Raw genomic sequence first — 21,751 nt, 5'->3', positions numbered from 1 at the left:
GCAGGCACTGTATGGTAGAAAATCATATCCTAAGAGGTTTGGATATTATTGCTTTTAGGCAAAGATATGCTGTGATCATATTTCTAAGTAATTACTTTACCAGTGGCAGGGAAGAAGGAATAACAGGGACAAACCTAAAGGTAGAGAGTCAATAACCCAGGTCAGATGAAGAGAATCTAAAGCAGTGGTTCTCAACCTTCCTAATGCTGCGGCCCTTTAATACAGTTCTTGTGGGTTGCGACCCATAGGTTGAGAACTGCTGATCTAAAGTAAAGGAATTGCCAGAAAAGGGAGGGAGGGAGGAAAGAAGGAAGGAAGGGAGGAAAGAAGTTACAGAGTTGGGGTAGTAAGAAAAAGGTAATTATAAAAGAGGTAAGATTTAGTGGTTAATGGGTATTGACAATGAGTAAGTAGGAAATGAATCTAGATTAGAATCAAAGAAATGGATTTTCTGATGATAATTGAAACTAATAATGCATAAAATTGGATTGTAAATGCAACAAATGTATAGTAGATACTATGTCATTATGTCTCTTTCACTTTCTGTAGTTACTACTAACTAGCTGTGGTTCATCTTCTATTTAAGCTCATAGGAGTCACTGGATGTTTACTGCAGAAACTGATGACCATATCCTCTCTCCCCACCAGTACAGTTAGGAAGAACAAGGATTGCCAAGATGATCGTCTTATTTATTTATTTATTTATTTGGGACAGAGTCTCACTATGTTGCCCTTGGTAGAGTGCCGTGGCGTCACACAGCTCACAGCAACCTCCAACTCCTGGGCTTAGGCGATTCTCTTGCCTCAGCCTTCCAGTAACTGGGACTACAGACGCCTTCCACAATGCCCAGCTATTTTTTTGTTGCAGTTTGGCTGGGGCCGGGTTTGAACCTGCCACCCTTGGTATATGGGGCTGGTGCCCTACCCACTGAGCCACAGGCGCTGCCCGGTTGTCTTATTTTTTGAAAAGACCTTGAACTTTATTGTATAATTCTTTTCATGTTCACAGCCTACTATGTTCTGGTACTCTTTTAAGTGCTGAGTATTAAAAATGAAGCAGACAAAGCCATTGCTCCTAAAAAGCAAAGGTCTAATAGACTACACTAATGATTTGGAATACCTATATCAAAGGCGATGAAGAAAAACAGTAATACTTCACAATAACAGGAAGTGATAGCAAGAATTACAGTATGATCCTTTATTATTGCTTATTTTGAATAAGAATTCTAATTTCATTTTTAAGGAAAATTATTTGATTAGTAGTTTATGTAGTAGGGTTACAAAATTCACAAATACTCCCAGTAATCTCTAAATTAATGTAAGATAATCACATAGGTAGAACATCAAACCAAAATTCTGACAGCCAGATTTGTAATTTTACTTAAAAAAGAAGGAAAAATTGGTTACCTCAGTATCTTTCCAACAATGTTATAAAGGACGCACTGCATATAACTTCAGATGGGACCATTCAAAATGTGTTTGAAATAAGGAAGTAAAACCCAGATGAATACAGCTGAAGATGCTTCATAATAATCCTATGAGATTTCTATCTGGCTGAACTTAGGCAACTAAGTAGAGATTTGTGTCTGTAAGAACAATTATAGTTCTTCAAGGCAAACACAGAAAAAGGAGCCTGTATAACTTTGTGAACTTTTACATTTGAATTATTTATTTATTTATTGCCCTCAGTAGAGTGCTGTGGCATCACAGTTCACAGCAACCTCCAGCTCTTGGGCTTAGGCAATTCTCTTGCCTCAGTCTCTCGAGTAGCTGGGACTATAGGCGCCCGCCACAATGCCCGGCTATTTTTTTGTTGTAATTTGTCTGGGGCTGGGTTTGAACCCTTGGTATATGGGGCCAGCACCCTACTCACTGAGCCATAGGCACCACCCTATTTATTTATTTTTTTGAGACAGAGTCTCAAGCTGTTGCCCTGGGTAGAGTGCCATGGCATCACAGCTCACAGCAACTTCAAACTCCTGGGTGTAAGTGATTCTCTCTTCCAAGTAGCTGGCACCCGCCACAACTCCCAGCTATTTGTTGTTGTTGTTGTTGTAGTTGTCTTTGTTGTTTTAACTGTTTAAACCGGCCAGCCTCAGTGTATGTGGCTGGCACGCTATCCACTGAGCTATAGACGTCACCCTACATTTGAATTATTTAAAAGAACCAAAGTAAACTCTGTAGTTGTAAGTGGGGTAGATTTTTTTAAACATTTTCATACTACTAGATAGAAAAGGAATGCTTATGTATGGAAGCTATTTCTAGTTTCAAATACAGAATTTGAAATACAAATGTACAATTGTGTAAGCAAATGCCTTAACCCTCAACAAGTCTGATTTTAAATACCATTTGAGGACAGGGTATGGAGGTTCACTTCCTATAATCTCAGCACTCTGCGCAGGCCAAGATGGCAGGATTGCTTTAGGTCAGGAGGTTGGATCAGTCAAACCTAGCTCTACTAAAAATATTAATAGAAAAGATAGGGTGTGGTGGCAGGTGCCTGTATTCCCAGCTACTGGTGAGGCTGAGGCAGGAGAATTGCCTGAGCCTAGGAGTTTAGCTTGCAGTGACCTATGATGATGCCAGTGCACTCTAGCAGACTCTAGAGTGAGACTCTGTCTTGAAAAATGAACAAATACAAAAATAAGTATCATTTAAGGTGAGGTGGTATGATAGAAAACCAATTAAGTGTCAAAATTTAAAAGAATTTTTTATATATATCCTACACATCTGCTGCAGAGAGTTAGTAAATATAAATAACTCTGTGTTATATTTGCATTTGCAGGGAAAATTTTGATGGAATGTATGAATAAATGACCTTTAAAAAATTAAAAAAAATAGTTTACCTATGTGGTGAAGCCTGATACACCCTTAAAAGGCAAAGTATACATTTTTTAAAAGTTACATGTAATAGATATTTAAAAAAGACTCTCAGGTAAAATTTTTATTTTTAGTTTTTTAGAGATAAGGTCTTGCTTCATTGCATAGGCTGAAGTACAGTGCCCCAATCGTAGCTCACTGTAGCCTTGAATTCCTGAGCTCAAGTGACCCTCCTGCCTCAGCCTTCTGAGTTAGCTGGCTATACGTGCGCACCACCATGGTTGGTTGTTTTTGAAAATTTTTTGTAGAGACAGAGTCTAGCCACGTTACCCACACTAGTCTCCAACTCCTGGCCTCAAGCAATCCTCCTGCCCTGGCCTTCCAAAGTGCTGGGATTACAGATGTGAACCAAAGTGCCCTGCCAAAAGTAAGTTGTAAACTATTAATCCTACAGTATCAGCTAAAATTTTTGTATGGTACATATTCCTTAAAGATACTAATTTAAAGCCATTATCATCTGTAGCTTATTAAAAATATTTCTCCAATTACAAATTAAACACATTATTTAAAGAAAAGTAAACTGTCCAGACCCATGGAACATATTTAACCGAAGAGAACATTCTTTTAAAAATTTTTATTATAAAATTAATATTTTTTAATGGACAGATCATAATTGTAAACACAGTATTTATGGGGTACAATGTGATGTTTTGATACATGTATACAAAGTGGAATGATTAAATCAAGCTAATTACAAAAAAAAAAAAAAAAAGTAAACTGGCTCGGGGCCCATAGGTCAGCGGTTAGGGCACCGGCCACATACAGCGGGGCTTGAGGGTTTGAACCCAGCCCGGGCCTGCTAAACAACGACAACTACAATAAAAAAATAGCCAGGTGTTGTGGGGGGCACCTGTAGCGCCAGCTACTTGGGAGGCTAAAGCAAGAGAATCGCTTAAGCCCAAGAGTTTGAGGTTGCTGTGATGCCATAGCACTCTACTGAGGGCGACATAGTGGGACTCTGTCTCAAAAAAAAAAAAGTAAACTGGTACTTTTTCTTTTTCTCTTCTTTTTTTGTTGAGATAGTCTCACTCTATTGCTGTCAGTAGTGCCCTGGCATCATAGATCACAGCAACCTCAAACTCTTGGGCTCAAGTGATCCCTTTGCCCCAAGCCTCTTAAGTTGCTAGAAATAAACAGGCACCCACCACAAAGCCTATTTTTAGAGATGGGGTCTTGCTCTTTCTTAGGCTGGTCTCAAACTCCTGAGCCTCCCAGAGTGCTAGGATCACAGGTGTGAGCCATCGTGCCTGGCCTTGGTACTTTTTCTTGAAGAATAACCAAAGTTGAGATTTGTGAAGCATTTTGATTGAATGAACTTTTAATTATTTGCTAGTATTTAGCTCACTACCAAAAAGACGACAAGAAGAGAATTCCAGGTCTCAAAACAGCTCTCCAAGCCAAACTGTGCAATTAATGTCAAAATTACTTTTTCCTCCTATCAGAATGAATCTAAGACCATGGGTGGGTGGCGCCTGTGGCTCAGTCGGTAAGGCGCTGGCCCCATATACCGAGGGTGGCGGGTTCAAACCCGGCCCCGGCCAAACTGCAACCAAAAAATAGCTGGGTGTTGTGGCAGGCGCCTGTAGTCCCAGCGGCTTGGGAGGCTGAGGCAAGAGAATCGCTTAAGCCCAGGAGTTGGAGGTTGCTGTGAGCTGTGTGAGGCCACGGCACTAAACTGCAACAACAAAAAAAAATAGCGGGGCGTTGTGGCAGGTGCCTGTAGTCCCAGCTACTCGGGAGGCTGAGGCAAGAGAATCACCTAAGCCCAAGAGCTGGAGGTTGCTGTGAGCTGTGACACTATGGCACTCTACCCAGGGCAACAAAGTGAGACTGTCTCTAAAAAAAAGACCATGGGTAAATATAAGTGCTGCAATGGAGGACTGAATAAAACACAAGACCCTGTAGAAGAAAGGAAGCATTCACTTCCTCCTGAGGTAACCCTGGAAGTCCTGCCTCATTTCCAAATGAAGAAACACTGGAAGCGTATCTTCAAGCATAAGTAGAAGGTAAAGGGGAGAAAGAGCACAAGGCAACAGAAGAAGAAAAACAGTACATTCAAAAGCAAGGAGGCCAGAAAGGACATGGTACTTTTAGAAAACTCTAACTTGTTCGAAATAGCTGGGATAAAGGTAATGGTGATAAAAAAAATGAGGCTGAAGTCAGAACACAAAAGGGCTTTTATTATAGAAGCCATGGTTTTATCCTGAGGTGTAGTTCATGTTCCACCAAAGGATTAAACACATAATCAAATATGCCTTTTAGGAAAAGCATTTTATCAGCTCCCTAGATAGGATTAGAAAGGAGATTTGTGAGGAGATCAGTTTCTGGCCCTAGGAAATAACGAGGTCCTGAACTAATTAAAGGATGAATCAGGAAAGCATTTAGAAGATAACACTGATGGCTCTTAGGAATGATTACAGTTAGAGATGAATGAAGAGATAGGTAAGAAAAATGACTTAGCAGGTGGCGCCTGTAGCTCCAGTGAGTAGGGTGCCGGCCCCATAAACCGAGAGTGGCGGGTTTGAACCCGGCCCCGGCCAAACTGCAACAAAAAAGTAGCCGGGCGCTGTGGCAGGTGACTGTAGTCCCAGCTACTCAGGAGGCAGAGACAAGAGAATCGCCTAAGCCACAGCACTCTACCGAGGGCAACAAAGACCCACCGCACTCTACCGAGGGCAACAAAGACCCACAGCACTCTACCGAGGGCACACACTGTCTCTTAAAAAAAAAAATGACTTAGGTTTCTGACTTGGTCAGTTGTGTAATACTGCCTTAAAAACCGGGAAGACAAGAAAAGGGTTAGTGTGAAAGAAAAAAGTAGCATAGAAAAGTAGCTATAAGGGTAGCAATGAAGAATAAAAGTGTTAGAAGGTAGATATGGGGTTACAGCCTTTTTCAAGAGGTTTAGCTGGAACAACTACCTAAAAATTAAACTCACTACAATGAATAAGATGTCAAACTTACAAAATTATGAGTAAAAAAGAATATTAGAGTAGTTTCTAAGAAGTACTAGAATAAGGAATAGGGAAAAGAATTAAAATCAATGAAAAGTGAAATTGAAAAATCTGTGCAGCAAAATAAATGACTATACTAAATAAATCATTAAAATATTGATATATGCTCTGAAATTTAGAAAATGAAGCACTCAGACACTATCATTAGATAATTCTCATACCTCTTTATTTCTTCTAAAAGGCACCCTGAGTATTTCTTCCTGCTGCTCCAACTGCCTTAGGGTGAGGGGCTTAAATGGTGATCCTGGCAGTGACTGGCAAAATATGTCATTCACAGGCGATGCTCTGAACCTATTCAGTAAGAACATGGCATTAAAGCTAAGCATAGATCACTTTAAAGCATATGTGCATTTTATGTTTAAAATATTAAATGCACATCCTACCTATATTTAGGATGATTGCACAAGAGTGGTGTCAAAATGACAACTTCATATTCACAAGTTGTAACTTCAGCTACTGAAAGAATTTCATGCTTAGATTCAGGATGACATATGTACATCACAGTACTTGATCTGGGCCGGTTCTGTTTCAAACTACAAGGTGTACCATTTCCCATTCCCACAGGATAGTATGGTGTCATCTGACCTTCAATATTTTTAGTGGGAATCTTAAAAAAAAAAGCATAAGACAGACTTTTCATTATAGAAATGAAGGTGGGGGTGAGGATGGGAGAAGTTACTTATTCTGAAAGGAAGAAGTTCTTACTTATTCTCAAAGTTCTTATTTATAAACCGAAAGGTAACATTTCTGTATTTTCTTTAAATTCTCCCTCTAATATTGTTTGATTCTTAAGTTCTTATTTGAACAAATATGTGGTTTCAGAGAAGCTTAATATAGCAAAAAAGAAGATTATTCAGTACTAAAATTAAGATGTTAAGTAGATGTACATTTATACAAATGGCTACAAGATCATGATTAATGTTAATTATTCTCAACAGTTCTAAATAAAGACACTAAAATAAAATATAGGAACTTACTTACTGGGCTGCTCAGAGCTTTCTTCACTAAACTTTTATAGTGAATGGCTACACTAGAGTTTAGATTCTATAGATCTGAAAGTTGATTTGCCAAAAAAATAGGGCTATATAGTAAAAACACTATCTTCTAAAACAATAATCTATATGTAGCATTGGTTCATCAATCTGCTTACTCTGCTATCTTTTTATTAACAGCACCTACTTTTCAGCATATAACCCCCTTTACACTATTTGATAAATCTATTCAGGCCACCAAAAACAAATTAAGAAACTTTCATGGATTGCAAGAATAAAGAATATAATTTGAGAAGGCAAGGATTACTAAGAAGTTAGATCTTATATTTTTCTTTATATAGAACATAAGAAAAATCTAATGTAAGGGTTTGATAAGATAACATCTCCAAGCAAGCTCTTTGGAGGCAGGGATCTCATCTTGTATCACTTTAGTACCTTGTCAGCACCATATCCAAAATAGGCAATAAATAAATATTTCTAGGAAAAAAATACTTTTTCTTTGGATGCTATTTTCATGCTAGTGTCTACAATTAGAACATCTTGGGTTCAAAACAAGCTTTGATTTTACTAGCTTTATGACTCTAACAAAATTTCAATTTTTATCATTTAGAAAACTAGACAATAATATATAGTCAGTCACACTGCATAACGATGTTTAGGTCAATGATACGACAGTGGTTTCGTAAGATTATAATGGAGCACATATAGAAACCTGATATAAAGCACTTGATACTGGCACCGCAGATCAAGTAGGGGAAGTGAGCTATATTGAGTAATGATGCTGGGACAGTTGGTTTTCCACAGGAAAAAATAAATCTATATATATACCATCTGATGTTTACACAATGATGAAATTGTGTAAAGTCACATTTCTCAGAACATATCCCTGTCATTAAGTGATTCATGATCACTTATATAAAACTATATACTCAAAGGCTGTTGGGAGAATTAAACATTAGCTTTTGTTACATGCCTGGAAGTGTCTGGCTTATAAATTGAGGCTCGAAAAATGTTAGTTTTCTTCCCTTACCCTTTTATTCCTCTTCCTTTATCATTTCACACTTTGAATCCATCTTGCTATCCTCCAGAGTCACAGTAAATAAATATTTTATCTCAAAGGTAGTCTGTAAAATTAAAATCTTTTAAAATAGCAATGCTATGTGTGTCTATGCTTAGCTTATCAATTCCCCCCAAAGCCACCCATTTTAGTTATAGGCATCCCTTTTAAGTAATTCTCAAAGCCTTTGTCATTTTGCTTTACTTCTAATAAAAGTATCATTATGATACTAAGTCATTTATAGAAATATCTTCTATCAATAAGTTATTTAAATTCTATAAAAATTCTTAGGATTCAAAACGCATTCCCTGTACTACATGGGTATTTAAAAATTGTGATTAGGTACCCTGAAGAATTAATTCTTTTAAAGCCCTCCTTTTTAGCTATCATTTATCCATTCATTCGGTGAACATTTATGAAGGGCCTACAATATGTCTGGCACTCTGCTTTGCACAGTGGGGTAAAGAGATAAAAGATAGTCCCTGCTTGTGAGGTGCTTGTGGTCTGGTAGGTTGTTACTTACATATATAGTTTATCTGTTTTACCCAGATAAATGGGGCCAAACAACAGGAAAAAAAAGCAAAAGCTCTTACAATAATTGTTTCCTTGTTAAACAGAGGGAACCACTGCTAAGCACAAAAGTGATATATTATAGAATCTTTCCCAGACATGTCAGTGATAGATTTGTTTATTTTTGTGTAATCTTAAAAGTAAATAGAAGGATCTTAGTATATCTTCTCTCAGAAAAACCAAATATATTTTAAATGTTCTTTGACCCAACCCTTTGAGGTATTTGATAAAGAACACATAGCTATATTCTGTCAATTAGCCTGTATAAATTCATGCCTCACTATGAATGTTAAGAGTACAAAAAAAACAAATCAATGTTTGCCACTTGCCTCATTTGATTTTTCCTGTTCTTCTGCTCCTCGATCTGTTGAATAATATAAGAGTAAGGTAAATGTAAAGACTGAGCAGTGACACATGTAAAATATAATACAAATGACTAAGTTTTCAACCAACTTTATAACCTTAAACTTTTTTTTTTTTTTGAGACAGAGTCTCAAGCTGTCACCCTGGGTAGTGTGCTGTGGCATCACAGCTCACAGCAACCTCAAACTCTTGGGCGTAAGAGATTCTCTTGCCTCAGCCTCCCAAGTAGCTGGGACTAAAGGCACCTGCCACAATGCCCAGCTATTTTTTTGGTTGCAGTTGTCATTGTTTTAGCTGGCCCAGGCTGGGTTCTAACCTACTAGCCTCCGACTAAGCTATGGGTGCCACCTTAAACTTCTTTCTAAAGAAGATCCAAAACATTTGATTCTTCTTCTTTTGTTTCTGCTGGCCACTTAAATCTTACTACCTTAAAGCTAGTTTCCTTGAAAGGATTTTGTCTAAAAGGACAGTCATATTAATTTTCAAATCTTGACTTAGGCAATAATCTATTTCAGGCAGAAAATTGACCAGGTCAATTTTCTTTTGAAGTATTTTAATTTCAGGGAAAAGTTTGATCTCATAATAATTGACCAACTTTAATATAGATTAATTAAAATATTTCCCAATTTGAAGGATATAACTGCTTCCATTTAAAAAAACTTTGCTTAAATCACACAGAAAACTGACAATATTAACACTAACATGCATCTTACCAGATTTTAAAAACTTTCTTAATAAGTAGGGAAAAAGCGTAATGATTATCAAAGCAAAAAACAATGGAAACAAAGAACTCTTTAAAAAAGTTTTCCAATGGATAGTTCAGAAACTTATTTCAGTGTTTTAAAACTCACAGGTCTCTAAAAAAAATCTCTTAAACTCCAATATGAACATATATTTAAAATGAAATTCCAGCATTACTGTTACATCACTATGTAGAAACCAACCTTTTTCAAATAGAAGGTTCTTAGCCAACATATTCCCAAGGTAGTACTCGTGAATATTTATTTTCTATATTTAAAAATAAAATAAAAATATAGTAAGTATTTTGCAAATACATTTTAAAGGCTGTAACTTTCAAACTGTTAATGTCATTATTAAACTTTTTTTTTTAATTATTAAATCATAGCTATGTACATTAATGAGATCATGGGGCACCATACACTGGTTTTATAGACCGTTTGACACATTTTCATCACACTGGTTAACATAGCCTTCCTGGCATTTTCTTAGTTATTGTGTTAAGACATTTATATTCTACATTTACTAAGTTTCACATGTACCCTTGTAAGATGCACTGCAGGTATAATCCCACCACTCATTATTAAACTTTTAATTTTGTACTTTATATTTTGAAGAAAAACACATACTTGACCAGTTTCTTTCTCTTCGTGGTACTGCCGAATGTGTTTTCCATGACATACTTCATAAGTCCAATAAGATTCAATCTGAGAAAGATGGGTATGTTCAAATATACAAAAGTGACATCAATTGAATTACTTTTTTAAAAATTTTATTTACTTAATTATTTTTTAAGAGACAAGGTCTTGCTTTGTCTTTCAGTCTGGTGTTTAGTGGCATGATCATAGCTCACTGTAGCCTCCAACACATGGGTTCAAGCTATCCTCTTGCGTCAACCTCCTGAGTAGCTGGGATTATAGGTACTGTATCACCAGACCAGCTAAATTTTAAATTTTTTGTACAGATGACGTCTTGCTATGTTGCAGGCTGATCTCAAACTCCTGGCCTCAAACAATTCTCTTGCTTTGGCCTCTCAAAGTGCTGGGAGTATAGGTGTAAGTCACTGCGCTATGTCCTGAATTACTTTTTGATATCTGAAATAGTAAAGCAGATTTCCCCCAAGATTTAGAGTAAGCTTTCATTAAATGACACTTTACAATTATGCCTCAGAAAACTATCAAATTTTTGAAGCCTATTCATTATTTTTTAGTTAGATGTGAAAATTCTGTGAAGGACATAGTTCTGGAATATGTCTGGTGTCTATAACAACTACCTGGCTTAGGGATAATTTTCTAGGTAGCTCAAAAAACAACAATAAGCATTTTAAATTAAAATTCTGTTATATAAGGAGACTTTCTTTTGAACTGAAAAACATTCAAAACAATTTGGTAAGTTACATGATTTGATATTGATATTATTGTGCCTGCTGCATATAGTACACAAGAATTTAAATGAACCAAATACCATTAAGAAATAACTTAGGTTTAGAAATATTTTCAAAGGTCTATTGTGGCTGCTGAAAATTTATTTTCTAGTTATCAAGGGAACATAAAATACATACTCTGTATGAACAACTGCTTTGTTTAAATAGTGGTTCCAAAAGTTCTCTTGGATTAGGGCCTTTATAATCCTTTTCTTCTTCCTACAAAAGAATTGGGAGTTTAATACTTACAGTTTTTCTAGAACTTCACCCAACTCTGCTGGGTCAAATCACAAATGCTTGGAAAAATAGGAAAAATGTTAGAACCCTTAATAAGCTCCTGTGGTATGCTACTCTTTCAAATGAATTCAAGTATAAAACACAGAGACAGAAAATAATCTTCCACAGTATTGATTCTTTCTTCTCTTAAAAAAGGGTTTTTAGGGCGGCGCCTGTGGCTCAGTCGGTAAGGCGCCGGCCCCATATACCGAGGGTGGCGGGTTCAAACCCGGCCCCGGCCAAACTGCAACCAAAAAATAGCCGGGCGTTGTGGCGGGCGCCTGTAGTCCCAGCTACTCGGGAGGCTGAGGCAAGAGAATCGCTTAAGCCCAGGAGTTGGAGGTTGCTGTGAGCTGTGTGAGGCCACGGCACTCTACGGAGGGCCATAAAGTGAGACTCTGTCTCTACAAAAAAAAAAAAAAAAAAAGGGTTTTTAAGTATGAGTTTCTTGAACACTTCTTATAAACCTATTTCAGAATTTTTAAAAGCTTGACCCAAACAAATTCTAGCTATAAAAGCCTTAGTATAGTTGAGTCTTATAGGATACATTGGAAAATTTTAAGGTGCTTTTCAGTTTTCTATACATTTTTACATTTCAGATTTGAATGCCATACATATGTGTGGTTGTGTGTGAATGTTTATTTTTGTTGTAAGGAGATTTAAAACCACTATCTTTAGACGGATTTTAAAATTTGAAGAAAAACTAAGAAAGCACTGAGTTTAAGTTCTACTTTATAGGTCATGAAAATATTATGTAATTGGCTTAACAAATTTACTGAGTGGAGGAAGTGAGTCTCAAATTTGTTTAAGGTTCCACAGCTAACTATAGCCTATATACCTCAGCCTCCTGGCTCCTAGGCTGGTATCCTTGCCATTTTACCATTCTGTTTTATCGTAGAAGTCATTGCCTTGAAGGATGAATAAGAGGCAGTCAGAGAACTTTTGGAGGAAGAAAAGGGCATGAGCTAAGGTAATAAGAAAACATAAGGTACCTATACTATAGATTTATTTATAAGAAATTCTTTATAAAAAACATTATATATATTTAAAAATTACATCTTCTTTTAAAACTCTCATTTGTACCAAAGAAAGCAAGTGTAAAGTTAGATTTTCATTTAAAATATAACATTAATAATTAGTTGTTAATTTTTCCAAGATGAGCTGCAAAATCAAAAAATTCAGGAATATAAAAATAATATTCTTATGCTAACACAGGGTTACTGAGAAACCTGTTATTCAACTTTATTTCAAAGTATGTGGTTGCAATATTTTCTATGAATGCCTTTATAAAAACTTACGTCATCTCCACTTGTCACAAGGGGAAGTATGCACTTATATTTTTCTTTATCTGCAGTTGTCATGATGACATAATTATCTTCTTTATACAAAACTCCAGTTGTGGGCTAGAACAAAAGATATACATTAATTTCTCTGGTTAAACTGTATCACAATAATTTTAGTCCTAGGTAGAACAAAGGTTCCTCAAACTGATTTAACTGTTCAACAGAAGATTTTTAAAGCATGTTTTCTAAGGCAGCAAAATATCCTCTATATTATTGAATGAGACAATGAATACAACAAACTTTATCCTGGTATTACAAAATAATAGGAAAAAATTGAACAAAATAAAGTTTGATGTATAAAGAAAAAAATAGTAATGCAAAGAGGTTGATATTAAAATGCTGATTAAAAAGCATTAAGAGGCAATGAATGTTCATGATATACCATCACTAAATATTTAGTACTATAGTAATTACTATCCATCCATAACAATTCATAGGACTTTACAGTACAGTCAATTCTGTTGGATGGGACACTTGAGTATAACGTAATGTAGTATTTTTTGTATTTTGGAGAATATATGTATTTATCAATAAATAGAATCCTTTTAAAAGCAACATTACTATGGTTCCTCAGTGCTGACTTAACTTTTTATTTTTGGAGACAAAGTTTCACTTTGTTGCCCTCAGTAGAGTGCTGTAGCATCATAGCTCACAGCAACCTCCAGCAAACTTTTGGATTCAAATGATGGAGCCCACCACAACACCTGGCTATTTTCAGAGACAAGGTCTTGCTCTGGCTCAGGCTGGTCTTGAACCTGTAAGCTTAGGCAATCCACCCGCTTTGACCTCCCAGAGTGCTAGGATTACAGGCATGAGCCACAGTGCCTGGCTGACTTAACTTTTTAAGTTATTATCTCAGAGGTGAACAAACTTTTTCCTTAAAGGGTCAGAGAATAAATATTTTAGGCTTTGTAGGCCATATGGTTTTTGTTGCAACTCTGCCACTCTAGCAACAAAGTACACAGATAATGTATAAACAAACAGACATGGCTCTGTTCTAAAAAAACTTTATTTAAAAATAGGTTGTTGGCCAGCATGGATTCCTGGCATATATCAACAAAACTATCCTTAAAGATCTTTGCACTATGATTCTAAAGCAAAGCCATATTGGTTCATATTATCTGATACAAATCAAATAAATAGTTAATATTAACTGACAATATTTTAGTAAAAAAATCTCTGCTTTCTGGTAACAAATGTGGTATTAATTATGAACATAAGAGACCTTCATGTTTTTTTTTTTTTTTTTTTTGTAGAGACAGAGTTTCACTGTACCGCCCTCGGGTAGAGTGCCGTGGCATCACACGGCTCACAGCAACCTCTAACTCTTGGGCTTACGCGATTCTCTTGCCTCAGCCTCCCGAGCAGCTGGGACTACAGGCGCCCGCCACAACGCCCGGCTATTTTTTTGTTGCCGTTTGGCCGGGGCTGGGTTTGAACCCGCCACCCTCGGCATATGGGGCCGGCGCCCTACTCACTGAGCTACTGGCGCCGCCCGAGACCTTCATGTTTTATGCTACATGTTCTATAATAATTCAATTCTCTAATCTTTACTTTTCTCTTCTTATAGTACTGTGAAATCAATGTACTATTTGGCCATTCCTGGCAAGGAAATAACTACTTCTTTTATTAAGCACTTAGTTTTTTCCCCCCAATTTAACAATTCTTAACTATAATAAAACTATTATTACTTGGCACCAATGCAATCTTGAACACAAATGCAAATTACAGCAATACTTTTACAAGACAATAAAATAAAATGAAACACTTAGGTACTAACTGTATTAATTCTGTGATAGTACTGGTTTCAGTGCTTCATATTTATTAACTCATTAATCTTCTAAACAAGCATTATACTCATTTTTTATGGAAAAGAACACTGAGGAAGAGAGCTTAATAATTTGTCCAAGGTAACACCTTAAAGCAGCAGAGCTCAAAGAACCCAAGAAGACTAGCTCTATATTCTGTATGCTCTTTAACTGTCTTAATATACTTGAATTAGCTTTTATCGACTTTTAAAATACTTATTAATATTACTTTGTAGACTTTTGAAGTACTTTTTTTTTTTAGCAGTTTTTGGCTGGAGCTAAGGTTTGAACCTGCCACCTCTGGTATATGGGGCTGGCACCCTACTCCTTGAGCCACAGGTGCCACCCTACTTTGTAGACTTTTAATATTACTATGTAGACTTTTAGATTATGGCCAAGAATTCTTGTTTAAAATAAGACCATTACAAGTGATGAGAAAATCAAAGAGATGTGATAGTTAACAGCTGAAAAGCCAAATTTATAATAAAGGGACATGACATTTATAACGCTTTTTTTTTAGAGACAGAGTCTCATTTTGTTGCCCTCGGTAGAGTGCTGTGGTGTCACAGCTCACAGCAACCTCCAGCTCTTAGGCTTAGGTGAGTCTCTTGCCTCAGCCTGCCGAGTAGCTGGGACTACAGGCGCCCACTATAATGCCTGGCTATTTTTTGTTGCAGTTTGGCCAGGGCCGGATTTGAACCCACCACCCTCGGTATATGGGGCCAGCACCCTATTCACTGAGCCACAGGCACCGCCCTATAATGCTTTATGATGTTTTTCAGATATATTCCGAATATATGATGGTGAGTTATGAAAAGCTGACTCACATTCACTTAGCAATGAATGGCCTAAAGTCTTGTCAAATCATTCATATACTGATGAAGGTAGACCCTAGGAAATGACTAAGATGTATTCATGCCTACGTGTGAACTACCCGAAATTCTGATGTTCAGAGTTGGATCTTATAGGATTACTGACTTATTTATAAGACTGTTCACCAACATGCTAATGTTAATAGGAACTACTCGTTTAAAACCTTGGTAAAGAAAAAAGACAATTCTTGGCTTGGCCCTGTAGTTCAGTGGCTAGGGTGCCAGCTTCATACACTGGAGCTGATGGGTTCGAACCCAGCCCAGGCCTGCCAAATAACAATGACAACTACAACCAAAAAATAGTTGGGCGTTGTGGTGGGTGCCTGTAGTCCCAGCTACTTGGGAGGCTAAGGCAAGAGAATTGCTTAAGTCCAAGAATTTGAGGTTGCTGTGAGCTGTGATCTGTCTCCAAAAAAAAAGAAGACAATTCTTGGTGCAAAGACATTTAGGAAGGGTTGGTTTCCTCTTCAATAAAATAGACGAAATAGCAATTCTATCTGAAAATTCTTTGCTGAAATAGTGAGTGAAGCATTTATTGAGATCACAGGTATAATTTTAACAAATTTTACCCTACTTTTTGGTAACAGAAATTCCTGGGGAAAATGTTAACTTTTTGTAATGTTCTGGATCTACTACTAAAATCCTTCCTACTGATTTTATAAACAGGTCCTTTAAGAAAATAAATATAGGCGGGCTTATAGCTCAGTGGCTAGGGTGCTGGCCACATACACTGAGGCTGGCAGGTTCGAACGTGGCCTAGGCCAGCTAAAACAATTGACAACTGCCAACAACAACAACAACAAAATAAACAGCCCTGCGTTGTGGCAGGAGCCTGTAGCTCCAGCTGCTTGGGAGGCTGAAGCAAGAGAATTGCTTAAGCCCAAGAGTCTGAGGTTACTGTGAGCTGTGAGGCATCTACCAAGGTGACAGCTTGAGACTCTGTCTCAAAAAAAAAAAAAAAAATTAAATATAATAAATTCTGAATATACAGCATTACTGAAAGTATATTTTTTTTCTTTTTTGAGACAAGAGTCCTACTGTGTCACCCTTAGTAGAGTATGGCATCACTGCTCATAGCAACCTCCAGCTCTTGGGCTTAAGCAATTCTCTTGCCTCAACCTCCCAAGTAGCTGGGACTACAGGCACCCACTACAATGCCGGGCCATTTTTTGGTTGTAGCTGTCATTGTTGTTTGGCAGGTCTGGGCTGGATTCAAACCTGCCAGCTCTGGTGTATGTGGCTGACGTCCAAGCCACAGAACTACAGGTGCCGAGCCAAATTACCAAAGTATTAAAACTTAGTTCAAACATATATTTTTTAGTATAAGAGATAATATTAAGCCAGGTGTGGTAGCTCATGCCTGTAATCCTAGCACTCTGGAAGGCTGGCGCAAGTGGATTGCCGGAGCTCAGGAGTTCGAGTCTGAGCCAGAGTGAGACCCCCCATCTCTAAAAATAGCTGGGCATAGTGGTGGGCACCTGTAGTCCCAGATACTTGGGAGGCTGAGGCAAGATAATCAGTTGAGCCCAAAAGTTTGAGGTTACTGTGATCTATGACTCTATGGCACTCTACCAAGGGTGATACTCTGTCTCAAAAAGAAAAAAAATAGATAATATTTTAGTAATTTCATATAAAATCAAATTCAAATACAATGAAATTAATCAAAGGGATTGGGGTACTTTATTTATTTTTTTATTTTTTAGAGACAGAGTCTTATTTTGTCACCCTTGGTAGAGTGCCATGGCGTCACAGCTCACAGCAACCTCCAGCTCTTGGGCTTAGGTGATTCTCTTGCCTTCAGGCACCTACCACAATGCCCGGCTATTTTTTTGTTGCAGTTTGGCTGGGGCCAGGTTCGAATCGGCCACCCTAGGTATATGGGGCTGGTGCCCTACTCACTGAGCCACAGGTGCTGCCTGGATTGGGGTACTTAGAAATTGCAGAATTTAATTGCCAAGGGAGAAATCCCTACTGCAGTTGTCATTATCTTGACATAGGCCCGGAGGAATTAAGATTGTTAGATGATAGATAAAACTTCTATCTTGGGAGAGGCTATAAACTATACTTTGTGATACCATCTGTTAATGTATTTGACATGCTGTAAAATGGAGTTGGGTCAACATTCTTTCCAAGAGTAATGCTTGGGGAAAATTTCAAGTAGGAACAAACTCTTTATTAAGAACGTAAGTAGACATTAGTTTTATTTTGTGGTTCAATTTGGTGAAACCCATGAACTATGCAAAGCAGTGAATAATTGAACATAATGACAGAGATGATACTTCAGATGGAAAAATACATGCACAAACAATTGAACACTAAATTAGTAAGCAAAGAATGTTAAGTATAAACTAGTTCATGTAAAAGTTGAAAAATTTACACTTTTTTGTTTTGTTTTAGAGACAGAGTCTCACTTTATCTCCCTCGGTAGAGTGCTATAGCATCACAGGTCACAGCAACCTCCCACTTCTGGGCGTAGGCGATTCTCTTGCCTCAGCCTCCCAAGTAGCTGGGACTATAGGCTCCTGCCAGAATGCCCAGCTATTTTTTGTTGCAGTTTGGCTGGGGCTGGGTTCAAACCCGTCACCCTTGGTATATGGGGCCGGCGCCCTATGCACTGAGCCACAGGTGCTGCCCATATTTTTGGTGCTTAATACTTTCTCTAAGTAAATTTGAAAGCAAGATTGGAAAAGATTACATATTATCTTCACATATCTGAATGGAAGGGTGTTTTTTTAAAGCAGAGAATTTTAATGCTAAAAAAATTCAGATCTTCTAATCCATTCTCTTCTAATTTCTGATGGTAGAAAGATAAAATACTTCACCCTACTTAATTCAGCGGCTTTAGACACAAATGTCCAACTAACTGGCTCATTTAAAAAAAAATGGCAGTGCTAGGTGAGGAGAGCAGTAGTTTGAATTAAATAAAGCAGACAAGGGAAGCATTAAGATTACAGAAGTCATAAAAAAACCAAAAGACCAGCGACAATGACTATTGTGGCTTATTTTTGCATGGGGCCCATTGACCTTGTGCCAATTCATAGAAAAATGTCTGTAAATTTTTCTCAAAATAACTCAAGCTTAAAGAGAAAATAGCTAGGTGCAGTGGACAAAGCCTGTACTCCCAGCTAATCAAGAGGCTGAGGCAGAAGGATTGCTTGAACCTGGGAGTTTGAAGCTATAGTATACTACCTTTATATCTATGAATAGCTACTGCTTTCCAGTTTGGGCAATATAGTTAAGACCCAATCTCTAAGAATAACAGAAAAAAATTCTCCCTAAATCTTCAAAGGTGCCCATCTTAGATTGTGTTGTATTACTGAAGAAAATTAAAAACAAAATTTCAAAATAAAACTGGTAGATATGTAAAAGGTTGGTATAACACATACCGAGACTGGAATCTTTTTCCATTAACTTCTTTTTATATTGAAGCAAACATCAGTGCCATAAAGGAAAATTGAACAACAGTTTGGTAGTAACCTCTAAACTGCTCATCTACTCATAGGTCTGTAAGTTTTCAGGGTCACATATCAGTGTGCTTTTTCTCAATTAAAAAACCACAGGTATAAAGTAAAACTTTTTTTAAGGTTTAATAATTGATAAAAATGTACAAAATATTCAAATCAGAAATACTTTAGAATGTGTACCATGAAGTCAATACTTCTTAGTGAGTAGGGAAGGTAAAAGACTTCCTCAATGGAGAAGAAAAAAAAAAGCAAGAGAAAAACTGAATTAAAAAAAGAAAATGTTTAAGTCAACATTGTTTTAAAGTAAAATATTTTAATAATCATATTCTTAGAACATTTGTCATGTTCATTTTAAGTGCATTCTTTGGACACAAAAAGGAAAGTGAGATCAAAGCATTCTCACCCCAAGCCTGCTAAAATTATTTCTGATATATTACAAAGTTTTAGGCCAGGCATGGTGGGTCATGCCTGTAATACTGGCATTCTGGGAAGCCAAGGCAGGTGGACTGCTTGAGCTCAGGACTTTGAGACTAGCCTGAGCAAGAGCAAGACCCTGTCTCTACAAAAAATAGGAAAACCGGGGGTGTTGTGGCCCGCACCTGTGGTCCCAGCTACTTGGGAGGCTGAACCAAGATGATTTCTTGAACCCAAGACTTGGAGGTTGCTGTGAGCTACGATGATGCCACAACACTCTACCTAGGGTAACAGAGTGATAACTCTGTCTCAAAAAAGAAAAAAATAAAATAAGCATTTTAATGTACCAATATTTTCCCAATACAAAGAGAAAACTGACTTCCCAGAGAAATATTTACCTAGATAAATTCAAAAATTATTGAACAACCAGAATGGGAGAAAGCAGGGGTGGAGAAACAAACCAGGTGTGAGATACAAGCAAAACCTAACATGTACAGACAGAAAGCTATGTACTAACAATAACATCTGTTAACTCGCTAAATTTTGTTTTGACATCATGGTATCACTTACAAATAGTAATAGAGCAATATACAAACATAGTCTCTCAAGTTGAATAAGTGCAGGTAATTACAATAAAATTTTCTTTTAACTTTTGCTTTTTCCAGGACTTAAGTTCGAAATAAGTGAATTAATTTATAATATCATAGGAGCACACTTTTTATGGGCCCCAAGTAGCTACACGTAGATAAGACTTTTCAAGTAGTGCACTTCCCCCAAATTGACTTTTCTTTCCTCAGAGTTTATTAATTTGTTCTTTACTGTAGGAAAATTCATCATAAAAGTCTCACGTTCTGCAGTCTTAAGTAGTCATTATACATAAAAACTGTAAAAGATAATCTGTATTAAGGGTCCTTAACATGTCACAGGCCAAATATTCCCCTCAGAAACAACTGTGGAGGGAAAAGCTTCCCTCTGGTTTGTGTATGTCTATGTGTGTGCAAGAGAGCAAAAACGAAGATGAGAGAGGAAACTCAGGTTTGTAATATGGTTGTGTGGCCCAGGTGGTGTGTAACACTGAAGGAAAGAAGGCTGCTGGTGGAGGAAGAGCTGCAGTTGATTCTCCAAAGGGAAGATAAATACACCTGATGTGATTCCAAGAAAGCTGTTTCCAAAGGATGGGAGAGTTGAGAAATAAGTTCTAAGGCGACAGAATTAAAAAAGAAAGAGCAATCGCTGGATTCCTAAGGCTTAGTTAGCATGGAGAGCACATCCACCTAATGAGCAAAGGAATGAATGAACGAACGAACGAGCCCAGAGTACAAGAAGCTTTGGCGTGGAGAAAGTAAGCGCCTGCAAAGGAGGTTCTGAGAAGGAAAGGTAAAGAAAACCGAGTGACGAGGCCGAACACTTAGTGCCAGTAGAAGGTGAGATGGCTGCGGGTTATGTGAGGGCACTGACCAGAGAGAACTCGGTGCCGGGCCAGTTGACTCGAAAAGGGATGTCATCGCTGAGCGGAGGGAGCGATCGGCCGCCGCCGGACGCCTCCAAGAGGCCGCAGAGGACCAGTAACACCGGCCCACCGGGCACCAGACTCCGCACGCCGCCGCCTCCTTCCTCCATCCTCGGCTGCTGTTTTCTCCAGCCGCCGCCACAATCTCCTCTGTCCAAGGAGGAGAGGAGCAGTAGGAGGAGGAGGAGGCGGCGGGACTATAAACCGCCGAGGCAGACGGGGTCCCAACCGCCGCCACGTCTCCTTCCGGAGAGCCGGGCAACGCCGCCCCCGCCCCCTTGAGCCTCCGGCCACCGTTTCCGGGGCAGGTGGCATAACAACATCCGGGACCGCGGAGCCGTCCACCTACGGAAGCCGGGACGCTGGTCGAGCGTCTGTTGTTTCCGACCTCCGCAGCATCGTGGTGGGGATCGAATGCTGCGGCCTTCCCGGACAGAGCTCCTGGAGACCTGGTCTCGAGCCGGCCATTTCGGCGGAGAAGTGGCAGCACAACGAACTGGTGAGTCCCAGCGGCGGCCGCCCCCTCCAGCCACCTGCTGGGCTCTCCAGTGGGTGGGTGGCGGCTTGGCCGGTGCTGCTGTGAGAGCTGGGGGAAGAAAGGTGAGCCCATGTGGGAGCAGGACCTTAAGTGAAAAAATTCGAGGTAGCGAAGAGAAGTGAAAAGTGGCGGCGTTTTTGACTAATTCTCTCGCTCCTTTTTCCGCATCTGGCATTTGTACACTTCATCTTTCCCGCCTGAAGCATCTCTCCACCTCTTCTCCTGTGGGCTGCGGTCATCTTGGTAGTTAGCAGCTTCTGACTAATGCAGCGCGGTTTGTTCATTCCTGCAATCTTGTGTTAGGGGAACCCAAGGGGAGGAGACTCGCCACCCCCTCCTCCCCAATATAAGAATACCGTGATCGTCCGGGGCTGGCAGGGATGGAGGCTTTAATGGGGAGGGTAGCTACACATCACAGTCCCTACATTTTTACCCCAAGTAGGGCTTCTTCATCTATAAATTGAATCGCCAAGGTGTTTTTCACATCAA

At 38.5% G+C, this 21,751-nt stretch overlaps 2 protein-coding genes across 5 annotated transcripts in view; one reads left to right on the top strand and one right to left on the bottom strand.

The window, feature by feature from the left end:
* ERLEC1 (endoplasmic reticulum lectin 1) overlaps positions 1–21,107 on the bottom strand; it is a 32,552-nt gene extending 11,445 nt beyond the window's left edge. Inside the window, exons 1-8 of the mRNA XM_053589925.1 lie at positions 20,673–21,107; positions 12,612–12,716; positions 11,176–11,256; positions 10,244–10,321; positions 9,821–9,884; positions 8,843–8,877; positions 6,278–6,501; positions 6,056–6,185 (exon numbers count right to left, since the gene is read on the bottom strand). Of these exons, the coding sequence (XP_053445900.1) occupies positions 6,056–6,185; positions 6,278–6,501; positions 8,843–8,877; positions 9,821–9,884; positions 10,244–10,321; positions 11,176–11,256; positions 12,612–12,716; positions 20,673–20,834 (879 nt within the window). The 5' untranslated portion in view covers positions 20,835–21,107. The remainder of the gene's footprint in view (positions 1–6,055; positions 6,186–6,277; positions 6,502–8,842; positions 8,878–9,820; positions 9,885–10,243; positions 10,322–11,175; positions 11,257–12,611; positions 12,717–20,672) is intronic.
* Positions 21,043–21,751, top strand: part of ASB3 (ankyrin repeat and SOCS box containing 3) — a 128,667-nt gene continuing 127,958 nt past the window's right edge. For all 4 annotated transcript variants that reach the window (XM_053589920.1, XM_053589918.1, XM_053589914.1 and 1 more), the window contains exon 1: positions 21,043–21,223. The gene's annotated coding sequence lies outside the window, so the exon portion shown is untranslated. The remainder of the gene's footprint in view (positions 21,224–21,751) is intronic.

Source organism: Nycticebus coucang, chromosome 4 (assembly GCF_027406575.1).
Source record: "Nycticebus coucang isolate mNycCou1 chromosome 4, mNycCou1.pri, whole genome shotgun sequence".
In the NCBI taxonomy this organism is placed as follows: domain Eukaryota; kingdom Metazoa; phylum Chordata; class Mammalia; order Primates; family Lorisidae; genus Nycticebus; species Nycticebus coucang.
This window is presented reverse-complemented; position numbering and strand designations above follow the sequence as displayed.